The 14,927-nt window shown below is 42.1% G+C and overlaps 1 protein-coding gene across 2 annotated transcripts; it reads right to left on the bottom strand.

Moving 5' to 3' along the window:
* Window positions 1-8,148: 8,148 nt before the first annotated feature.
* Window positions 8,149-13,306, bottom strand: LOC143160350 (beta-microseminoprotein-like). Of its 2 annotated transcripts, XM_076338072.1 has the most exons (4): window positions 13,219-13,306; window positions 10,060-10,159; window positions 9,431-9,533; window positions 8,149-8,535 (listed from the first exon to the last, which is right to left on the bottom strand). In XM_076338072.1, exons 1-4 carry the CDS (start codon window positions 13,219-13,221, stop codon window positions 8,406-8,408), a joined length of 336 nt encoding a protein of 111 aa, XP_076194187.1. In that variant the 5' UTR covers window positions 13,222-13,306; the 3' UTR covers window positions 8,149-8,405. The 2 variants fall into 2 exon arrangements, with proteins under 2 accessions (XP_076194187.1, XP_076194186.1); XM_076338071.1 differs by lacking the exon at window positions 13,219-13,306 and having other exon boundaries at window positions 10,060-10,183.
* Window positions 13,307-14,927: the final 1,621 nt, after the last annotated feature.

The raw sequence follows: 14,927 nt of genomic DNA, 5'->3' as shown, positions 1-14,927 counted from the left end.
TGGGGTGGCCACTCCACATCTTCTACCCAAACTCCAGAGTTGAGAGCTAGCTCAGGGAGTCCATATGAGAAAGCCAGCATTATTGCAATGCATGTCACAGTGAGACCACCGCTCACAGGGGACAGCCTTAGCTGGCTTTCAACTCAGTAGGTTGGATAAATCAGTTACCAGACCTTTCTTCAGGATGGCAGAAAAGAGCTGAAGTGCTTGCAGGTATCCATAGGTTTGATTAAAGCTGCACACAATCAGCCTATCGTGAATAAGTTAGATTTGGCAATGCTGATGTGTGCACTGCCCTGGAACAGGAGATGACTAAGACCACAGCCACACAGCTCATGCCCTTGACTCCTAATCACTGGTAAACCAACAGAACAGGTCAGCCCATGAGCACGGGCACTTGGAATTTCTTTACTGATGCCAACACAGTCCAAATGTCCCCTTTGGATCTCTCACAAATATGTATGAAGCCAATTTAACAGCATCATTGTGGTTTGGGATACTGTCAGTGTTTCAGAGGAGGTATTTCAGAGCATGTGCATTTTTCTGTTAAAGGGGGGAAAAAAGGCTCAGTAGGATAACAAAGCAATACACCCTGATCCTAGACCAAAGCTGCCTTTTGTGTTGGTTGCAGTGAAGATGGAGAGAGTTCACACGCTCCCTTCAGGCATCCTGTTGCTATGCTGCCTGACCTAATTGATTTACGTCTGTGGGATGGCTAAGGATGGGCCCTAGCTTTGCATGCCTGCTCTTTGTAACCTTTATGTGCTGAGAAGTAACTATTTCACCTTGGCTGAAAATACTGTGGGAAGTACCACAGAGTCCTGTTCAAGATATGGGCTCCTCCATGTCCTGAAAGGTAATCTGGAGAAAGTATTTGATGATAGGTTGGAAGAAAAGGACCATCAAATTACATTGTCTTAATTCTCTTAATAATACGGAGCCATTTTTTTCTTCTTGCATGTTGTGGAGTTAGCATGCAGTATTTTTCTTGACAGGCACCCTGCAACAGTTTTTGTATGTGAACAAAAGTTACCAGACACATCGCAATTTGTGATGTTGGTGTACTGGAGTGAGACTTGTAGAATTTGTTACAGACAAAACCCAGTCAACTTTCTGGTTTGGTGCTGAGTGCCAGAGAACGTGTTTGTTGCTCGACTCCAAAGAACAAAGAACCAACCAATGCGCATGTGTGTTCTCTCTCTCAACTTTTCAGATAAGCAGTGACTGCCCAGCTGTTCCCATTGCAGGACCCTCCCTGTTTTCTAGGTGCAAGCTATGCCAGGTATGGATAGAAGTTCTTGCAAGCAGCTTGCTTCGGAACGCAGCGGGGAGCGACCTGTCTAAGCCTGGGCAGTGTCTGGGGACAGCGAAGAAGCTCTTTGCATGATCTGTGAACTCAGGGGACCCTAACAACATGCTGTGGTGCTGAAACCACTCAGAACAGCAAACTCTATGTAGATAGTCCACCCATATATTGATTACTGAGGTCATTTGTGGCCCATATTACGTTGTGTTTCTTGTTCACATTGTTTGTGTACAGGATGACAGGTGCCTTGCTTGTGTGGGGAACAGGTATCTCCAACAGACATTGCTCTGTTGAAACCTCTTCTTGTCTTCCCAACCAGTTTATTTCTTACTAAAAACATTCTAAGAATATCAGTGCTCTGCGCAGTTCTGCGCCCTCTTTCCACTAATGCTGATGAACAGAGTATCCTGTTTCTTCCTAAAGCGGGGGAAAATCTTGGGGACTTTCTTGAAGATTTACCTCACTATTTTACTCAGTCATTCTTCAGCTAGGATTTCTGGTTACATCTCACTGATGACCACAGAGATAATGAGACTAATGCAAGATTATCAGCCTTGTTTTTTCTGTATCTTTCAGTGCTAGGCAATCAACAGAGAGAAATACAACACCATTTCGGAGCAGTAATGTTATTAAAAAACCCCAACAAACTAGCTAATACCTATGAAGAGCATTGCTCTATAAACAACTTAAAGCTAGAAGAGATGCACTAGAATGAAAGCAGTCCAGGAACCTTGTTTCTTAACCCAGCATTTCAGTACTATTCTCACATTCTTGAGAGGGATCCACTTTCTGCAGGAGAGAGTAAGTGCAGGACTCCTGATGGAAGATAAGTTCACATATCCAGTCATTAAAACCAATAGGTTGACTGGTACCGCCATTGAGCAGGGGAAAGCAAGAAGAAGCATGAGGCTTATCAGCTCACAGATCATAAGTAAACACAGCTTTACAAATAAATTAATCTTGACCTTAAACCTACAATGCTATGTATAATGTACATTGGTTTTAAATTGTTAAATGACGTATCTTGGTGAGAATATTGTTGTTGACTCTGAGGCTCATATACCCACAAACCTCAAAGCCTATTCCCTCAGATCTCTCCTGGTATAGGCATTAGCAAAGAATTGTATTAATTTTACAGGCAAGGGGCACAGATTGTGTGCGTGACTTGTCCCAGGTAATATATGGCATAGCAGAAATTTGAATTGAGGTCTCAATTCAAGCTGGGAGGCCCAAGCTGGAGACAGCAACGTCATTTCTCCCCTGATCTGAACACCCTTGTCTCCTTCCATATGTAGCAGAGGCCCCATCCCTGGGCCAAATTTCAGTTTTAATTCAATGCAATTTCAGTGGGATGAGAAACACTTCATTTTTTTCCCTGTTTAGTTCTGTGGATAAGCAAAGATCCCTCTTGCTAAGGCGCAAATGCTTTTTTTTTTTAAAACACGTGGTAATTCCTCAGCTAGTCTGGAAAATCCTGTCAGGCCATGATCCCCAAATGAAGGATCAGTGCTAAGCAAGGGCCGCAGAGACAGACAAGAAAATCTAAAGAACCAACCGCAAATGCCAGGCTGCGTTTGCAAGGAGGAGACCTCCATCTCTGCAGTGTGGGTAGCACTGAGGAAGATAGCCACAGATTCTATAGCAGCAAGGACAAAAGTCCAGAGGCAGTAAAACAGAATGGCTAGGAGTGACAGAGCTAGCCAAAAAGAGATCTCCAATTTATGGGAAATGCAATATTTCCTACACTTCTAACTTTCAATTCAAGCCACATGGTAACAAAAAGATCTTAGAAATCTTCAGTGAACCAAAAAATGACAGAAAAGTTTATTCCAGAAATGAGAAAGCACAGTGATTCCAAACACAGCTTGTTATCCTGACCCTGCAGCTGATTAAATAAATGAAGATCATAAGTCTATGAAAAAGTAAAGACTTTTTGATGGAGGCATGAGTTAAGGAGTTAGCTATAGGAAGGGTGGCGGATGGGAGCGTTGCTGTAGTTCTTGCCACCGGAGCCTCTGGCTTTGTGGAACTTACATGGTGCAGCAGTGGACCCTGCTCTGGCTGCACTGACATTGGAAGCATGCCTTTGGTCCTCCAGGTGGTACCAAATTTGTGCAGTCTTCCATCTTTAACACGACCTGCACATGCATGCACAAAATGAAAGGAGGCTTAACTTCAGTGTCGGTTACTTAGTTCAGCAACCTCTGGGCTTTTTTTGGGGGAAAGCTCAGTTAATTCTGTGTAAACCCCACCTACACTGTATTTCAGCTCTATTTAGAGAGCATGAGCTTGTTTCCATTTTCCAAACTTATTAGTCACTGATTCCATGAAGATAAAACGCAGCGGTTGGATATTATTGCTGCACGGACTCAGAACAGACTGGGGTGGGGAGGGCAGCCACAGAATGCTTCAGCCAAATCCGTGGGGTATCTTGGCTGTTGGGATCTTTCCTCTTTTTTCTTCTCTGCTGTTTTCCACTGTAAGGTATAAAATCCTGCTTCATCCCATTTCTTGTTCTACACCCTTCCTGTCTGTTCCTAATGGGCAGCAACTAGAACAGAACAACATAAAGAGGGTTGTTGTGGCTTTTATCTCTGGCAGGTTTCACCAGAATCGCACCTGGGCTGTATAGTTCATAATAACAGCATGCACTGCATAGCAGTGTCAAGAAGGAGGCCCCGGAAACACTGCTGTAAAAACCCCACGCTGTCTGTGACTACTTCTTGAAAGTATTTTAACAGTTACTGAGAGAATACTTGTGCTAGAAGAATTGTTTTCCCCCTCTTTAAGAAAGCAAACAGGAGTCACAGCACCTGAAAGAGTAGAACATTTAACAGACTTTATGTAATTTTTTTTCACAAAATGACAGCTAGCATTTTGTTTTTGTTATTCCTTCAAACGTGAAATAGGTTGCAGCTCAAATGCATGTATGGTACTGCCATGGCTCTCTGATCACATACATGTCAACAGATTGACTCTGAGTACTATGAAATCTTAAGAATCTGAATTGGACTTACAATAACAATGTGTTGTTTCTAAGGAGCTCTTGCATGGCTTGTCCGGTGTTTCCTGCAGAGGTGAATATAAAAATAGCAAAAACTTATTCTTCAGTGTCTTACCAAGCAAATCAAACACAAAGATATTTCAGGTTTGGGGAGGTTCTGTTGGGATTTCCGAGAAAGTTAGTGGAATTTGGCTAGTAATCAACAAGCAGTTTCATTGCTGTGAAGGATGGAAAACTGAACTGGTACCTCTCCATGTTTCTGTCCTACACATATAACCCTCGTATTTGTGGTATGCAAATAATGACAAGTATTCAAAACAGAGGGTGAGTGATATATCATCCTACTTTCCTGCAGCTGGATCATCTCATGAATGCAAAAAAAAAAAAAAAAATTACTTGCGACAATGCTGTTAAGCATTTCTCCTCTCAGTAGAGAGGCTTTCCACTTTATAGCAAGAGGGAGTCAAGATTCCTGAGCCTTGTTGCCAAGATTGTTTCATTTGGGGGTGGGAGGGGGAATAGTTTTACTACTGTCAGCAACTCTGGCAATAGAAAACCCAATACAATTGCATGTTGAAACTAAAAGATCTCTTTTTTTTTTTTTTTTAAACATCTGGAGGGAATTTCTGGGTCTCAGTGAAGCCAGACTGTTCTCTGGAGCCTCTAGGTCAGTTCTCTCTCTGTTTCCTGGGCCTGGTAAACTCACCAGAATTCATTTTCTGGCTTCTCCGGTGTCAGCTTTTGCTTGTGCTGGGCTGTTCAGATTCTGCTTCAAGTACATGTGGTGGAGGAGGTGCCCTTGCTGTGGAAGATGGGCTTTCCCACCCGCGGATAACTTCTGGAAGGATGTGTTAATCACATTGATCACATGTGCTGTTTCTTCCCAGTCTCATAACCTTAATGAATATATTAAGCATGAGATCCAAAGCCTGTGCTAGATTTCCTGTTTCAGTCACTCATGCTGTTACTGGCGCTGCCAGCAAATCAGAAATCTTCTTGCACTGAGAAAGTCATCTTCATCTGTAGGAAAATTGGCACCTAGATTCTACAGAAACACTTGGGACTCTAGGAGGTAATAAGGCTCATAATGATAGATAAATAAATAAATAAATAAAGGTCCAAATAAGGGAATAAGTGGAATGAAATTCTATTTAATTTAAAAGTGAACTAAGTATCTGTAAATCACTTAAAATGTGAAGTCTTACTGAGGAACCACCAATATTAAGAACATGAATGTGACCTTATGAGGTAATAAACTAATTTTCATAAGTTTCAGAAGAAAAATGTAGCCTTAATTTGTAAGACTGTGGTAGGGCAAAACTTGGAATACTGAAATCATTCCAGTATCACATGGCACAGTTCTAGTCTACAACAAACTGGATGTTAATCCTGATGCGTGCAGTTCTCAGGGGTTTGAATTAAAAAATAATCCATGAGGAGCCTCAAGTCACTTCTGTTAGCAATAAAAATGTTTATTTTTAAAACTGGGATTCAAAAAAAAAAAAAAGAAAACTGATTTTCTCAAGAAACAGTCCTGTGAGCTATTTAGGTAGGAAGTCTTTGGATCTCCATGCTCAAAATATTACTTCCCCTAAGAAGCTGCAGCTGTGTGTTCTGTAAGTGAGAACATTCCTTCAGGTACCGGTTGAGGCTGTGTTCTGTGTAATTTTGACATGAGCTGGCAGAAAAGGGGGAAAGTCATTCAGGACAAATTTCAAAACTGTTCCTTTCCTGCAGGATATGAAAACTCTTTGGAGAAAACTTACCTTAAGACCTTAAGCAACATGAGAACATTCATTTCCACATGCTGCTGTTTAGGGGAATTGTGAGGAATGATATGATTAAATCAGTGAATGAAAGTCAGATTTTAAAAAGGCGTATGCAAATGTTTGTACTGGAAAAAGCTGAACTGACTCTAATGCTGGCCCCTCACATTCTTTCAGCCTTGCAGGAAGCAATTGCACAGGAACACGAAGTTATTGACTGATATCCAGCCTGTGGTGCGGAGAACTTTAACAGGCTAAGAATGTAATACCACTGCTTGCAAAATATTTGGATTTTTTTCCCAAAAGGAGGTATCTTAAGTGAAGCCATAAGAAAGTTTAAAACAATGTTCATAGCAAATTACCAAAAACAAAGCCAGAGAAAACATACCACAATAAATCCTTCTGATTTTACTGATGGCTCACAGACCTTGAGATGAGTCATCCTGAGAAGCAAGGACCCCTGCTCAATAAATATAGGCTGACAATTGATTTTGGGCCAGGTGAGGATCCCTGCCCTAAGAATGCTCAGCTGTGTGTAACCTGATGCTTTTACAAGACAACAGACTTGTCATGATTATGGAGCATCATTAAAGAGTCCACTTGTCCTGAAGGTGTGTTTCTTTTCAAACCATACAACAGTTAACTGCAGACTGTTGCAGGTTTTTAATACTCAATTCTGGAGCAAAGAGGCCATGTAGAAACAGCATTTTACAGGGTATTGTTGCCTGGTTTCCTATACGTGGACAGATTTAGGATATTACCAATTGCCAAGTGGGAGATTTGGTTTTGAAGTCCATCACTGGCTGGACTTCTCTCCCCAGGGAATGTGGGGAATTTTTATACTGAAGAGACAGAAGGCATCTGCCTTTTATTAGTACCTCAAGCTCTGCTGCCATGAGGAAGCATGTCTCCAGGGGCTGATCTATATTTCTTTTTCAGCGTGGGCAAGAACTACTAATGCAGCGCAGCGCGTGCGGACTTTCAGGAGTGGGGCTTGGAGGACACCTGGCAACAGGTCAGAGTGGGCGGTGGAGAGGAACAGCCACTGCTATTGGGTGATGACATGTGGAGGAATGGCTGATTCAGCAAGGCCACGATCTGGTATCGCTGAGCAACCCATGTATCAAAAAGTAACTAATACATGCTGACACAGCAGGATGACCACCGGGACTTCCCCGGACAGAACAAAGAACAATGGGGCCGGGTAAACAACTGTAACGAAACTGTATCTATAAGGAGGTGAAGTAAGCGGCTAACATGTCCTGCTGCCAACCGCCAATCGAGTAGAAGCAATAAGCGCGTGGACAGTAACTTTAACCCAATCATAGCTTATAATTGAGCGCGTGTACAGCTGTAATTAACCAACCATAGGTTGTTATGAAGCGCGTGCCTATAGTAGATAACTATATAAACCCTGTTATATGCATGAACAAAGGCGGATGACCATACTCATATTGGGATCTGTCATTACTCCGGAATCGCAACTCCCGCTCCGCCGTCGACACTGAACAAGGGAAACTCCGACATCTGGTAGCAGAGGATGGTTCGGCGCGCCTCTTCGAGACTGCGGTAAGAGCAGCGAGAGAAGGGGAGCGGGAGAATAGCGGCTGGGAGTTGTACTATCCCAATGATCGGAGTTTCCCTTGTTCAGTGTCGACGGCGGAGCGGGAATGACATTGCTGAAAAGAAGAAAAAGAAAAAAAAAAAGGGAGAAAAAGCATGATGATCTTCCATCCTCACTGTTTTTTTCAGAGGTCACAGGTGTTAGCAGCACCGATCTTGCCAAAACTCCTGCAGCAGTTCAGGTGTGCCCTGTGTGCCCTGAGTAGGAGCCATTGTACAGCATGTCCCAAACAGTGCATCCCTTCCAAATGATAACGGATTTTGGCATCTGGTGAGCTAAAATGCCTGCTCTGACCCTTGGCTAGAACAGAACCTACAAAGCGTGAGAGTGGCTTGTGCCAGGGCACTGGTGCACGGCATATTGGAGTAGTGAGGTGACTGTGTTCCTCCTTCAAAGAAGGTGACATTGCCCAGTGTTATTATATAAAAAGAACCATCATTATGAAGCATTTCTGGATGTTTCATCAGGATTTATTGTATTCAAAAAAGTTCAGTCATACCAATGCAAGTAGTGACAGAAATGAGACATTGTATCTGATTATGCATCTTGTATACTGAACTAGAACAATTAGGAGATTAGAAGTGAGCTGCTGAAGTACTCTCTCTTACAAGATCTCCCGTGTCTTCGAGCTTCTCTATGATGGCAAAGCATCTGTAGGAAGGGGAGGAATTCCACAGGGCAGAGAGGTTCGGAGCAGGTGGGTTGTTAGCCCACACGAGAATAGACAACGCACTCCTTTGAGGGGTCACTCTTCTGCACCACGTCATAGTCACAGCTTTTCTTGTTGAAAATGACTTTACAGTTCTCTTTGTCATAACCAGTAGGAGTATGAAAGCTGCCATTGGCAAAGAGAAAGCAAATGTTAGACTGAGAGCAATAGAAGATTCAATACTTCAGTGGTTCAGTGATTATAGCTTGAACTAGTGCTGAGTGAGATACCTCTGAAACTATGGCTAAGACCAGCCAAGCTAGCTTGAGTGCCACACAGCTACAGCTTCCAGGGCCTCAAATGATGCCTTGCTGCACTGCACTGTGTAGATGCACCAGTATGCTCAGTGCTACCATAGGGATTTCTGGCATAGCACTCTACGGTGTGACATAAACATAGTCTCGGCATGTTTTGTCTCTTCTCCGTTATTTTTTCATTATTGCCAGTTTGCTTAGAATGTGCTAGATGTTTCCTGACAGATTGAGTGTCACCTGAGCAAAGGCGATGATAATAATCAAGCTATTTTGGCCCTTTGAGAAGGTTGGATAAGAGGAAAGGAGGATATTGGAGATAGATACTTCAGAGCAGAGCCTTGTCACTCTAGGGTCAGCACGTTCACTGGAGAAAAGCATCTCTGGAAATGGATTCAGATCATCATAAGCCCTTTAGAGGAGCTTCATTTAAGTCCCTTGTGGAATGAATTCCTTCCTACCCCCACTTTCCCTGCTAAGGAAAGACTTAACTGAAGTGTCAGAGGGGTTCACAGGTTGCTGAAAATTAAAGGCAAGCACCAACTGGATGTGTCTGGAAGGGCCTGTGTCCACTCCCAGTCAGCAGAAAGTGAGCTAAGGTAAACACAGCCAAGGATCCAAATGATCAAGAGCTATATGTGGCTTGCCCTAGCTCTGTGACAAGGGTGAGGAAAGGCTCTCTTGTGCCCTTAGAAACTCATTTATTCCCAGCAAATGGAAAGCTGTGGTCTTCCTATGTGCGATGATGCTACCAAGAAGTTCAAACTTACAGGGAGCAGCAACGCATTTGATCTCGGCTGCAGCTGCATCTGAAGCAATTATCTGTCCTCGCGATCTCTCCAAAGGGGTATAGTTTTCCATCCAGGATACAGCCTGCATAGGAGAACAGCAAAAGAGAACATGTTCTTTAAGTCTCCACATAAAGGCTGAAAAGTTTAAAAGTGACTGCCAGTTTTCTGAAAATGTTTTTCTTGGCAATAGTAAAGTAGAAGTCATTTTGTTCTCCAGGTTATTACCTGGACTATTTTGAGAGCCTGGACTTGTTTCTTCTTCACTTGTTAGGGACAGTTTCAGTGTGACAGATCTGGGGTGAAAGTGAGCAACCAAACAGCCAGGTCTGCCACTGGCAACACACTTTATTCAGAACTACTCCCAACTCCAGCATCAGCTCCACGTGCCGGAATAGCAATAGCAACCCACCACCAATAGCAATAATATTGCTGCCACCATACCCAGTCCAGAGGAAGACTTTGTTTTTCCCTACTTTTGGAAACTTGGTGCTGGAACCTCCTATTCATGTCTTTCTGATATCTTCCCCCCTCCCTTGTGTTTTGAGCCCTTCCTGGCAGCTCCACATAGAACCAAGCTGCCACAGAACAGTCAAGTGAGAGGACCTTACCTTTGTCAGCCTCCCCTGGCTTGTTCATTTTAGAGAAGCAGTATGCATCACCCAGTGTCACTACGATGCCCATTGCAACAAGGAAAGCCAGAAAGCTCTTCTGTAAAAGAGACACAGAGCCCATGGCATGAATTTAATTCCACTTTGATTATCTTTGTTTTCAAAAGCTAAGTCACTGAACCTGAATCAAAAATTAGAAATAACCTTATGCGTACATGAAAATGTTGGAAAAGGGCACTCTAGATATTTCACTGCATTGATGACTTTTTCCTTTAGGTGGGAAGAGACAAAACAATATGACACAAATACGTCAGCAGCATCACTCCCTGCCGAAGTCCAATCTCTAGAAATCACAAAAAGCTTCAACAGTATTATACACTTGAAAGTCCTGTCAGACTCTTATTAGTGCTTTATTTATTGCCTTTGAGTCAGATTTAGCTATTTCTCCAGCAAACCACTGCCTGTATAGTATCCCGTTGCTTCACTTTTAGGTACAGCAATTTCTCCAAATTTGGCAGTGGAGTGGAGATCTCAGAGCTAATTATATTCCAGTAATTTTTTTGAAATAGGTGGCTGGGTAGAGACGAGAGACACAAATTAGTGTCTCAGGGCAAAATTCCAGTGCTGTATAATCTGCTTAACAGCACATGAGCCATCTTGTCAAACCATGCACACACAGGTCTGGACACCTCACAGTACACCCTTCCTTTTGCCCAGTGGTGGCAACAGCTTTTGCCCAGTGGTGGCAACAGCTAAACACCTGTAAGAGCTCTTCCGAGATGTCTGCTGGGACCTGCTGAGCAACCAGGACTTTTTTGAAAAAGCTTGCATAACGTTGTAATGGCTGTTATACGGGGGTAGAGGGACTGGAGAAGTGTGAGAGAGCACAGGGTTACTTTGATGGGTTGCTTAAGCTGGATAACTTAAGGCAAAATTTTAGGAATGGCCAGAGACTGAGAAGCAGTGGAGGAAGTTATTTACATTTTCTTGATAGCTCTTGCAGATTAACATGAAAGGATTGCAAAATAAGTAGAACTTTCCAAGTTACGGCTCTGAACTCCAGAGGCTGTTGCTACTTGAAACCGGGGTTTAAAATAGCAGTGAGAGGCTTTGTTTTTAGGCACCTCTGCTGTCTACCTTGGGTTACTTGAATCATGAACGTCAAAAGACACTGAAACGTCCTGAACCTTAGGTAGATGGTGAGCCAAGGGGAATCTCCTCTGTCTGCTGTGGAAAACACTTGCTATTTTAATCCTTGATGTGCTGCTTTCTTACAGGGCTGAGGGACATTTATTGTGTACTGAAAGGGAGAGGGAGGGTCCATGGAGTGGTCTGGGAAGGGTGTAACGCTTAATTTCCATAGTGGTTGTGTGATTTGGAGTTCCTGAGGCTTTGGGGTAGAATAGAACCAGATGCCATGCTAAGGACCATAGCCAGAATGAGAAGTTAAGAAGAAAGACTGAAGCTCTTAAACTGTGCTATTCTGTGGTGCCTGGCCAAACGAAAATTGTCTAAGCAACTCCTGTTCTGTAGGAAGCTGTAGGATGTAACATTGCAGCTGCTCTCTGCTGAGGCTCCACGTGCATTTGGCATAGATCTGTGGGGCTATCTGTGCTGTGCAGCTATCCGGGGCTTTGTGAGCTCAGGGAGTCATAGCTTCCCACAGGGGATCTCAGCATGCTTGGGATACTGCTTGCTGTATATTAGCCACCCATCTTGAGGAGGAAAACAGTAGCTTTCCTCCAAACTGGTTCAGGTGTTTGCAACAGCACAGGCCAGTTCTATCAGAGGTCTTACTGCTGTCACCCATGTCTTTATAGAAAAGACTAAAATCCTCCTTTTGTGCTGGCCTGTCTTCTGTGAATGTTTTATCCTTTATTTGCTACAACATTTGTCCTTATCTTGCTATTCCTAGAAATGCCAGTCAGATGAACTTGGGCATGCTCCTCTGTCTAAAGACCAAACTTCTGGACCTTCCACTGAATCCAAACAGAAAGGGAAGTCTGTGGTGTCTAATCGCTGTCTGAACTGGCCTTACGCTGTAACAACCAAAGGATATGCCAGCTAAGCAACAGACAGTTAGCAGCAAAGGGCCCAGCCTAAATGTAATTAGGCTGAGCACAGAAGATGTCAAACAGGTAAGAAAGCACTGGCAGAAACAGTATCCTTTACTAGAAATGGCAGAGATTATTACTGTTACACTGATGCCAAGGGCTCTTAGTTAAACATCAGAGTTGGGTTGTTCTGGGCGGTCTGTGAGCAAGGCGCTTCAAGGAATCTTTTTTTTCTTTTTTTTCTTGTTCACTCTCTTAGAAAGGGGATGCCACCAGCCGTCTTGAGGAACAGAATCTTCCAAACTGGATTTAATGGCCTTTGAAAGTGGGTGAATTAATGTGGAATGAGACACCAGATCATTTTGTTCAACTAGGTCTTGCCTGAGTATAGACAAGCCCTCAGGAAAGCTTAGGCAGAGAAAGAAGTAGATGATAATTTCTCCCTTTGTTTATGAATCTACATATGTTGCAGAAACTACTGCCTCTTCTGTAAAACTTATGCCATTCCTGAGACTCTCATCAAAGGTAGTAATTGATGTCTGTACCTTTGGGGATTACGTGAGCACAAATTAGAGGAAAACTGGGCCATAGGGCTTTGTCTATCTATTTAGCATTACCTAACTGTTGATTCAGATTCTGCAAACGCATTTGGAGGCTTGAAGAGCTGAAACAGGACGCAACTTGATAGATCAAAAGAGAAATGCAGACAAAATACACTGCGTATTATACTTTTAATTGTAAAGGGACTATATTTTAAACTGTATTTCACATCTATAGGTTTTGAAAGCACAGTCCTAAATGTTTACAAAATTCTGAGTATTTTCACAAACATTTCTGAGAAAAGGATAACAGCAAGTGAAAGACAAAGAGATATATGTGTACAGTTTCTTGTAAAGAATTACAAAACAAAGAACAAAATTCACAGTAATCTTCACAAAGGTGTCTTACTTTCTTTGCATCTTGCAGTTTTTTAATAGAATATATCCACACTTAAAAATGTGTAACTAGGTGATTCTCTTAAATATCCTTCTTTTGCAGTTTTAAAGCAAATAGCTATCTGTATCTTCATTTAAAAAAAAAAAAAAAATCTAAACCTTTGACTTACCATTGTGGAATGCTTGCCTTCCAAAGAGCTCCAAGTCTCTAGAAGAACTCTGCAAGTGCTTTATGTGGAATCTGAGAGAAAATATTTTATGGTGCCTTTATGTTGAGCAATTCAAGTCTGGGAAAAAAAGCTTACTCAACTCAAATGCAGTTATGTTGAAATTTCTGAAGAAATCACTGAAATTTCACCAGCTGGCAATGGCAGAAAATGTTTGATTCTGTAGAGCACTGACCTGGGTAAAAGATTGAACCCGGAACTTTGTAGTCCTTGGAAGCATTATGATCAGACGAAATGCCTTTCTGATGAAATACAAATATTGACAGCTAAGCTGTAGGCAGTATTATATGGTTAGGTGATCTTTAGCTGTGGCAGGAATGCATGCTGACCATTTCTGCTATCAGTGGGCTGGAATATGCTTAGAGTGGGGAACCAGGTATCAATAGCTTAGGGAGCTTTTGCCAGATCTTTGCATACTCATGTTTAATGCTGCAGTGTGCACTGTAAGGTAACTGAAGGTACTTGGCCGTTACCAGTATTAAAACCTCTTAACATTCAGATCTTGGTCAAAACTGGATCACATTACAACATTTCTCTTTCTCCTCAACTAAGATAAGGATTTCCTCTCAAATCAAAAGCCTGCTGTTGCTCCTGTGGGACTGTTCAGTCTTTGACCTGAATAACTGTGATAGAGTATATGATCACTTTTATATATGCAAAATACTTCCTCAAGCAGTGGTAAATTTCAGAGTGCTAATCAAATACTCTGCTTTCCCTTGCTCCTGCAACCTCTTTTTAGAATGAAGTAACAGACTGTGGCCCTACCTATGTTTCAAAAAGAAATACTTTGGTACAGATGCTGGCAAGTAACTTGAAACTCATTCCTGTGGGAGACCTATCACCAGCTACAGGAAATTTGGCATATGATTTTAAGATTACATTTAGAAGCTCTGGACCAATAAATCCAATAAAATTTGGCTGTACTACAAGCTAAATAATTTTGGGCTTTTTTTTTTTAGAGTAAATTAAACACAGGATTGTAAATACTTTGGAATGGTGGAGTGGTGGCAAGAAAAGTTGTCATTCATTTCCTTCTATGCACTATGTATTTCTGAGTACTAATTAATTCAGGTTTTGGATGTATTCAATCCAAAGAATTCAGCAGGACCAAAAAAAAAATTAAGTACATCATGTGACATAATTCCATAACCTTCTTGGAGGAAATGCTGAAGTCTGTGCAGGTTTGATAATCCTTTAGTAAGAAATACATAATTCATGAAAAGTTACTAAGCATTCAATTTTACAGACTATAGACCTGACTTTTTTTTGTTCTGATATAATCACTACGTTTTAAAACTTTCATTTCATGAAAATCATGTTTATGTCATTGAGAAAATTCAATAAACTTCCTTTCTCATCCTTTGCTTCCAGCATCCTACTACTTTATCATCAAAATCTTCCTCGTCTGTGCTTACAGAGTGTCAAGTCAGCTTATAACTTCTCTCTGGCGAGTACAGTGGTTTTGGTCTTCAGTTGTGTAGCACAGATTTCCTTTCATTCTTGTAACCCATTTCTGAACAGTCTCCAACCTGGCAGTCTCTCATTTCAAATCTGAGTAAAGAACAAGGTATGAAAGCTTGTAAGTGTTGTGGAAATGACCCCAGATGCTATGAAGGACATAATGCCTTTCCTGTATATACATCCAGGGATCA

This window comes from Aptenodytes patagonicus, chromosome 5 (genome assembly GCF_965638725.1).
Source record: "Aptenodytes patagonicus chromosome 5, bAptPat1.pri.cur, whole genome shotgun sequence".
Taxonomy (NCBI): Eukaryota; Metazoa; Chordata; class Aves; order Sphenisciformes; family Spheniscidae; genus Aptenodytes; species Aptenodytes patagonicus.
The sequence above is the reverse complement of the archived record's forward strand: the minus strand, read 5'-3'. Positions and strand labels throughout refer to the sequence as shown.

Excerpts from the sequence above, each read along its gene's own strand:
- LOC143160350 (XM_076338071.1), bottom strand. The coding sequence starts at position 10,183 with ATGGGCTCTGTGTCTCTTTTACAGAAGAGCTTTCTGGCTTTCCTTGTT. Across the intron at positions 9,534-10,059 it reads GCCAGGGGAGGCTGACAAAG|GCTGTATCCTGGATGGAAAA; the intron begins GTAAGGTCCTCT and ends TCTCCTATGCAG. Across the intron at positions 8,536-9,430 it reads CAAATGCGTTGCTGCTCCCT|CTTTCATACTCCTACTGGTT; the intron begins GTAAGTTTGAAC and ends TGCCAATGGCAG.